Raw genomic sequence first — 8,317 nt, forward strand, 5'->3', positions numbered from 1 at the left:
GTCATGGTCAGCTGAGGGTGGAGAAGTGGGGGGGGGGGTCAAGGGGCTCATGCAGAGCACCCCATGCAGCATGGGACAGTGGAAGACAGCTGGGTTCGTCTCCCCACCCGACAGCACCCTGTGAGCTGGGACTTTTTTTTCAAAGTGCTGAGAGCTAGGGTGGGTGGGGCAGCCATTGCTGGGGCTGGGAGAGAGGGCAGAGGATGGGCCTGTGTGATTCAGCGATTCAGCAGCAGCCGAATCTCTGAATCAGATTCGGCCGAATGGATTTGGGACAGTAAATTGAATCACCAAATCGAATCACTGTCCCCCAAATCAGCTGAATCCAAATCCGAAGCAAATACTAGCCTCTTCACACAGGCCTAGTCACCACATTTACTGCATGGCACAAGCATGCACATGTAGACATGCACCCATTCTGTGCAGTAATTTTGGTTACTGTGCAATAGATGTGCACGTGTAGACCCACCCCGGAGGTAGGTAGTTCTTATTCAGCACAGGCCTCACATCTCTGAAATTTTTCTACAGGGCAGATGATGCAGATAACCCTTTATCTCTACTCTTCTGCTCTTTCCTCATCAACCCACATCTCTTCCCCTTCTTTACATCTTGCTACAGACTTGAGGCCCTTTGTTGCTAATGTTGAACATGTTGGCCTTGTGTTTCATTAGACAGGCTCTCAGTGTTTACAGGCAACTCAGTTACTCTTTTCTTCTTTGATGACTCTTCTCCTTCACTTTCGCCAAGCAGAGCAGATCTATCTTAGGAGCTTACTGATGGTTATTAAGGTTCAAGACAATTACTCCAAAACCTATACAATGCATACAATTTCTTTCTCTTGCCCATTTCCCTTCCTCTCCTCCAAAGGACATAAACCTTTTTGATGCACTGTGGGATGATTACTATGAGTCCCTGTTTGAAAGAGAAATTGTTGGAATGACTGCAGATCCTTTCATGCCATTGGTCCTAGTCATTATAGAATAAAATGCACCTTTCTCAGAGCGGGTGCCCATTACGATTCACTTTAAATCCAGTTGTGAAGACTTGTGTTTGTACATAAGCCTTGTGTTGAATGGCTTCAGGCTCATGAGAGGCAGTCAAAATATGCTGAGTTAAAATAACATAGTGGAAAATAACCTTCCCACACTGCCTGAAGTCATTAAGCAATGCTCCAGTCAGACTCTGAGAGGCACTACAGGACTGTACCTGATTTGTGCTGATGCCAAGAGAATGAAAGAAGAACGTAGTAGAGAGGCAGTCCTCCCATTTGTCTGGAGTGCAGTTGTATGGAGCAAGGGAAATCTACATAGTGGAGGGCTTTGATAGCTGGAAATTTGTTTTGTTCACTTCAGTGATGAAATCTCTGAAATTTAAAAAAAATCCATGAAAGGGAAAGTCTTGGCGGTGGTAACTGGGGGAGTCTGTGTCTGGCAGATTGGGGATTGCTAGGTGTAGGGCAGTGATTCTCAACCAGGGTCCCTTGAGGTCCTTTCAAGGGTGCTGCAGCGTGGAATAACAAAATTAGCAGTCTCAGATGTGCATACACAATTCATGAGATACACTGAGAAATTTCAAATAGACATCCATAATGTTAAAACCATTCTGACCTATTGTGGACTTTCTGAATTCTTTGTAACAGAAGAATTGCTCTGTTATTCTTCTGTAGTCAAAAGAGTGAAAAGTAAGAGCTGGTGTTTTCTGAGGGGCACCTTGAATCTAAAAAGGTTGAGAACAACTGGTGTGGTGTTATCCCCCAGGGGCTTCTCTAGAGTCTTGCACCCTGACTGCCTATAGACTCAAGCTCATGGATGGTCTCCCTGGCTTATTGCTGTTGAGTCCCAGGCCCTGGAAATGGTGCGGTACCATAGACCATGCAATGTTGCCAGTTCTCCCTGCATTGTAGGACTTGAGTAACAATTGTAAGTGGCTCATAAGCCTAGCATTGATCATCAACCTAGGGGTGAAGTTCATCCTGAGCAGTGGGTAAATGTCAGAAGAGACAGGAAATTCAAAAGGCCAATGATATGATGCTGGGAAATTTTATTAGGAATGAGAAATCAAGTGTACATTTACAAAGGATGAAGATTTTTACAAAAGAAAACAACCAATCATCTGTTTCAAGATATTCTTCTTCCTGTGTTAACACCATGATTGACAGGCAGGTCCCATGTCCTAACATTTTAAGTTACATGTTTTGCCCTTGTTGCTAGAGTGCCATAAAGCCCCATAAATCAAGACTGTTAAATGAGAAATACAAGCTAGAATGTAATGGGAGTAAGACAAGCATGGACCTGACTTTAGGAAGTGCCCAGCACTCACTAGTGTATTAACTTCAGAGGAAACCCTGGGTGTTGGCATTTCAGAAAGCCATGTCCATTATGCTCAGTAACAAATCTGGATTTTTCTTCTAATTTCCTGGCTGTTCCTTGTTCTGTGCATTTTCCTGTTGGGCTTAGCATGGCCCACAGCTCCCACGGCGGTACCTATTGTACCGACGGTAAGAAAAAGGGCTGCAATAACCATAGCCAAAGCCTGAACCAGACAACCTTCCATAATTATACAAGCTTCCAGAACCACACAATCCACCGCTGTAGCCAAGGGATCCACCACGATAGCCAAGGGATCCACCCACATAGCCCCCACCAAGGCCTTCATAACCATCTCCTCCATAGCCACCAGAACTGCCATAGCTAAGGGATCCCCCCAAGCCACTGTACCCAAAACGGGTGCCAAAAGAACTGCCATAGCCCCCCACACCAGGTGCTCCTGAAGATCCCACGATGCTCTCCTGAGGGAAGCTGCTGAGAATGGGGCCTGGGAAGGTCACAACAACTGGTGGTGGCTGGATCACTGCCCTCGAGTCAGGGCACTGTCTCACACACAGGTCATTGTAGCTGTTGGCAATGGGTGTTGGGCAGACAATGTCACTGGAGGGGTAGCACAGGTCAGTGCAGGCCATCTTGGTGTGGAGATCAGCCTGAAACATGCAGTAAGGAGTAGGGTAGACACAGTGCACAGGTTGGAGTAGCCAAAAGGGTTCATTGCTTATATTCTGTGGTTATGGGAAGGGCGTAGCAATCACTTCAGACTTCAGCTTCAGTTGCCACTAGAATGTGGCCCTTACTCCCTGGATGTGCAGAAATGCCATTGAAGACCATCTTACCTTTGGCCACATCCAGTCACCTCTCTTCTCCTCTCAGACTCTCTTTCTGGATCCTCATGTCCTGCCACTAGAAACTCTTCCTTTTTTCCAGCTGGGATACTAATAGCAAATTCTATTTAGCACTCATGTAACAATTTGCCTTTTGCTCCTCTGTGCAGCCTCCTTACCTGACCTTACCTTGTAAAATAAGAAATTATCCCTCTTTTGTAGGCAGGGAAAATTAAAATGGAAAGGTTAAATGACCTGCTCATGGCCATTTGGTGAGTCACTGAAACATCTAGGGCTAGAACGCAGGCATGCCTACTTGTTGCATGTCTGAATATTTGTTCCTACAAATGGAAGTAGAGATCAGATTCCTACTGTGCTGGGCATGGGAAAAGAGAGGCATGCTCTGCCATGAGCTCTTCGCAACTTGACTTGAAAGACTAAAGGGGAAAAAAGGTTATAACTTTGTGAACTGGGGTCTGAGCTCTCTCAAATATCTTTCCTTAGAAGACTTGACCTGGTTTCCCCAGGAAGTCCAAAACATAACCAAAGCTTAATATAGGCTTTCTGCATCCCAATTTAGCACCTAAATCCTGAGAACATGCATTCCTTTAACGGACCTCATACTTCAACTCTGCTACATTGCATTGTCTATTTTCACTTCTACATTGCTCTGGAACTGTTCTGACAAGACCCCAAAATGCTGACAGGCTTCTATTTCCCATAATGCCTAATGGACTTGCATGCTCATAAGTGAATTAATGGGAAAAAGGTATCCCAAGCATCTATGCCTTTTTTTAACATAGCCTCCAGAAGCTCCTAATCACTGATAATTGCAGCTGAATAACCACAAAAAGACTCTTATGGAAAGAAAACCTGTAACACTGTGAAGCATCAATGAACGTTGATAGAATTTGTAGTCCTCAGCTAAAACTATCTTTAAAGCAATATTTAGGTATTTAGAATGATTTGAGGTGGTTTCTGACTTACCCAATTTACCAAGGAGGATCATGCAAGAGAAGTGATGTTGTAGAGCCTTGAGTTGAGAGCTTTTATATTGTTTTTCAGACTGCCTGGGGGATCTGTGATGCTCATGAAGCCCTAATTATTTGCCAACCAAAAGTTGCTTGCATGTGTAACTCATCCAACTGATTAAATTGTTTTTGCTGATTGTGGTTGTTCAGTTCATCTAATTTCCACATGGCATGACATGCACATTCCACCATGTAGATTTCTTTCATCTTGAAACTTTGCAGGCCAAATTATTCTTGGTATTGTTCCATCTGACCTCACAAAAATTACAGCAGAAATTAAGCTGGCTGCATATTTTACTAATTTTTTTATTTGGTGGACTTTGCCCTTGAACCATCTTCACGTTTCATTCCACCAAACAAAATGTTGCTTACCTTTGCAGCTTCTAGGTTGGTGGGAGTCTTTATTCTGCATGCTTAACATTTCTACTACCATTCTGGAAATTCACAAGTAAAACGGAGCCAAAGTGGACCTAAAGTTCTGTGTGGGCCTTGTGTAACACAACTGTAGGGTGAGTTTCACTTGACAGTGATGGCCAAATGCACTCTGAAAGACTTTTTGGGGTGAGAGACTCAGAATCTGTCATATGGAGCATGAGAGAGGTTCCCTGTTGAAGGTTTGCATTTGACATGAAGATGATGGTGGGAAAAAAGAAACAGCGCAACAGTGCTTTATAAAAGCTTTGGATTAAAATCCTTGAACCTGCAACTCCATCCATGAGCCAGCAAGACAGCTGTTTACTTCGGGGGGTGTGCCAAGGACAGAGGGAGGGTTGCTTCCTTTTGTCTGTGAAGCTGGATCCCTGGGTGAAGGAAACATCTGGAATTGGAAACCCTGGAGGAGAGAGGAGGGAGGCAGTGACCCCTTAAGGCATCTTGTTATGGCTGTGGAGGCATGAGGTCAAGTTCCTAGTGGCTGGAAATGGATCCATGGTCCACTGGGGAGTCAAAGCCAGGTGGGCATGATGCCATCCTTAGTGTGCCAATGGGTATAAACTAGTGCACCTTACCCACACTGTCCAATGAGCTATGAGGCCTGGATGGACCTTCCTGCCTATAAGAGAGGTTGCAAGACAGATTTGCGACCACCCCAATGTACTAGAATGGTTTCAAAAACATTTTATGAAAGCAGAGCCTCTCCTATTAGGGGAAGAAGGAAATTCTCTTGGGGCATCCCCATGTAGAGCTAAGAATAAGAAGGATTTTCAGAATGGCCAGTACTGGATGGAATTTCCTTAGGAAACATAGGCATTGTATTATTGGAAGAGATAAAGAGAAAACCAGTATCTCCACGTTAATCTCTTTGACAAAGTAAATATAATCTTCTGTTTAACACAGTAGGAGGATGAAGAAGAGAATCTTTCTTTAAAACATTGGTCAAATGTCTTACCCTCAAGCCCTAAATACCCACAGCATTCTTCCTCAGCTTTTTTTGCATGTCAGAGCCAAAAAGCATAAGCAGATGAGAGGCACTAGCAATTCAAAAGTCTGTTCATTAGCTGAGACTTTTGCCCAGCAGGTGCAAAAGGACATTTTAATGAAAATGCCCACATAGTTACTTTGTAATAGAAACCATACCGCCACGGCTGTGTGGCTGCCTCCCATGATTAGAAAAGGAGGTAAGTGTAAAAATTGCTTGCTTATTTGGACAGTGATGATATTGCTTAATAATGGGGTATCTAAATCTTGTTGCGCACTTTAAATGCTATGATTATATGGCTCTGTTCCTCCATAAAATGTTAATAGCTGTCTGTGCAGTGCTTTGTGAAGCCTTTGTTCTGAGGAAGCCGCAGGATGTCAGATGAGTGTCCACATGAAGATGCCTCTTAATTTAGATATAATTTACAGCATAAGAGCTGTGCCTTTATTACATGAACCAGAATCAAGGGATGGAAACAAATGAAGGGGAGAACTGAACATGGTTTTTGTGGCAAACGATGTATACAGCTGTTCAGTACAAACGTGAAACCACTTGGCATGTTCTAAACTGGTTGAGTAGCAGGTCCCAGCATCAAAATTGTTTTCCTTTTGCCTCACTGTACTCTGGCTTATAGTTTGCTTCAATCCATCCCAGGGAGAGGCAATTGGTGGCACTGAAATACCCAGGTTAATCCCAGACTGAAAAAAAAACAACCAACTCTAACAATTCTGGGAGACACGTGCCCTTCCCTAGGCATCTTCATGGTCCAAAGAGGTAAATAAATTTACCCTTCTGCAGAACCAGTGTCCATTTCAAAATTGTGGTAGCTTGCATTTGGACATGTGGAAATGCCACTACTGTATGTATTCAGTGGGTATATGCCAATGCAGTCTTCTGAGAACACCTGAGAGCTTGCCCTGACCCCTGGACCCATCACAGAGGTGGGTTTGGCACTATGGGAGATGGAATAGCTCTCTACTCTTCTACAGCTCAGGGTAAAAGGAAGAGGTGCTGCCCTCCTGAATTTGGCTGAAAATGAAGTTCCTTAGAAAGAAATGAGTCACCTTGGTCACAGTCCTGTGTTGAGCTGCTTGGCCATGAGCATCAGTGAATCCCTGGTATCAGTAAAGAAGAACATGCCAGTGCCCACTTCCCCCACATGAAGTGGGGCCATGGCTAAGCCCAAAGCAAAGAGTTTCAGAAGCACTTCAAGTCTTGGTCACCAAACTGGAGACCAAGAACTGGGTTTGGGGTCTCCTCTGATGAGCATCCACTCTCTGAAGATCCTTCTGGGAAGCCAGAATAGTCAGTTAGTCCAGAAAATCTCGAGCATCAACCACCATGCTACCTTATCTCTCCCTTCTTTTCTGTACTGAGAAAAGTCCCTGGGGAGGTGGGAGATGATCAACAGTCAAGAGAGATTTAAATAAGTAACAAGCAGACCAGTCAATATATTCGCAGATGTGCCATGTGAGAAACGGGTTGACCTTTTAAATGGTATAAAAGAGACGCTGAAAAAGAGGGAGCTAGTGTTTTGATATCAGTTGGTTCGTGGGAATTATTTTGGGGTCTCTGTGAGGATTTCTTTCATAAACTTTAACAGGAATGTTTCTTTTTATAAATGCAAGGCTTCATTTTAGGTTTTATTTCTGATGTGTATAAATATTTTACACAGAGGGAGGAGAAGAGCAATTGAACTTGAATATTTTCCAGCAATGTAATTGCTTAATTCTAGGGCGACTAAATTCAGTTGTTATCCTAATGCACCAATTTGCATATATCATCCATTAATGACTGCTTTTGAAGACCTTTGAAATCTTTTGTTCTCAAGGAGTCTCAGATCATGCTTGGTAAGACTAATGGCTCAGGAAAACGCCTTACAATTTAGGGATAAACTGTGACAGAAACAGCAAAATTTGATTAAGTTGGAAAATGTGACAAGAACATAACAAAGGAGGGGAACAATGAGCCACTCCCTTTGTAGTGAAGGGCTCTGGACTTCCGACTCAGCTTTGAACATGAACCATTGTTGTTCTTAATGGCAAGAGCTCAAGGTCAAAATGTCTCCCCAGCCAGATATACCATGATTTCTTGCATACAACATGCACATCCATCCTCCTTCCCAAAATTAGCTGCTAGAAATTGGAGTGTGTGCTATAAGCAAGGAAATTTGAGAATAGCATTTCCTGCCTATGCCAGGGGAAAATAAGTGTGAAGTTGGATGTATTTCATAGTGGGCATTGGTCCAGCAGAAGCTAATGTACCAGAAGCTCCTACTCAATTTCTCACTGCTACTTATCAGTATTTTCAAAGAAAGATATTTTTTTTTCATTCTGTGTTTCAAAAACAAGGTTTGAATCTTATTTGGGGGTGTGTTATATGTGCAAGAAATACGGTATTAACTTGTGCAGTGTGACAAAAACCCATTTTGTGTCAAACCATGCTGCACCCATCTGAAGAGGTTTAGAGCCATGACCGAGTTTGTGTTAGTTTGAATTTGTGAGTTTGTCAGTAGTGAATTTTGACCCCATGTTCAGATAAATTCTGCAGTTCTTGGAGATGATATTTCATACCCTTCTTGCTGTCCTGGCCCAGTTGAGATAGATTTACGATGTGGAGAAGGGGTACTCTAAGACTACAACCAAATTTGTGGTAACTTGTGGAAAATGGAACATGATTTTACTTGCTCCAAAGGGAAAAGGGAGCAAAATGCGTACT

At 43.3% G+C, this 8,317-nt stretch overlaps 1 protein-coding gene across 1 annotated transcript; it reads right to left on the reverse strand.

The window, feature by feature from the left end:
• Positions 1-2,023: 2,023 nt before the first annotated feature.
• LOC109302674 (scale keratin-like) lies at positions 2,024-4,169 on the reverse strand. The gene is made up of 2 exons (XM_019524408.1): positions 4,139-4,169; positions 2,024-2,977 (listed from the first exon to the last, which is right to left on the reverse strand). The coding sequence occupies exon 2, from the start codon at positions 2,957-2,959 to the stop codon at positions 2,453-2,455; it is 507 nt and encodes a 168-aa protein (XP_019379953.1). The 5' UTR covers positions 2,960-2,977; positions 4,139-4,169; the 3' UTR covers positions 2,024-2,452.
• Between the last annotated feature and the right edge of the window lie 4,148 nt (positions 4,170-8,317).

This window comes from Gavialis gangeticus, unplaced genomic scaffold, assembly GCF_001723915.1.
Source record: "Gavialis gangeticus isolate Ggan-Ray unplaced genomic scaffold, GavGan_comp1, whole genome shotgun sequence".
In the NCBI taxonomy this organism is placed as follows: Eukaryota; Metazoa; Chordata; order Crocodylia; family Gavialidae; genus Gavialis; species Gavialis gangeticus.

Coding starts and splice junctions, on each gene's coding strand:
- LOC109302674 (XM_019524408.1), bottom strand. CDS start 2,959: ATGGCCTGCACTGACCTGTGCTACCCCTCCAGTGACATTGTCTGCCCA.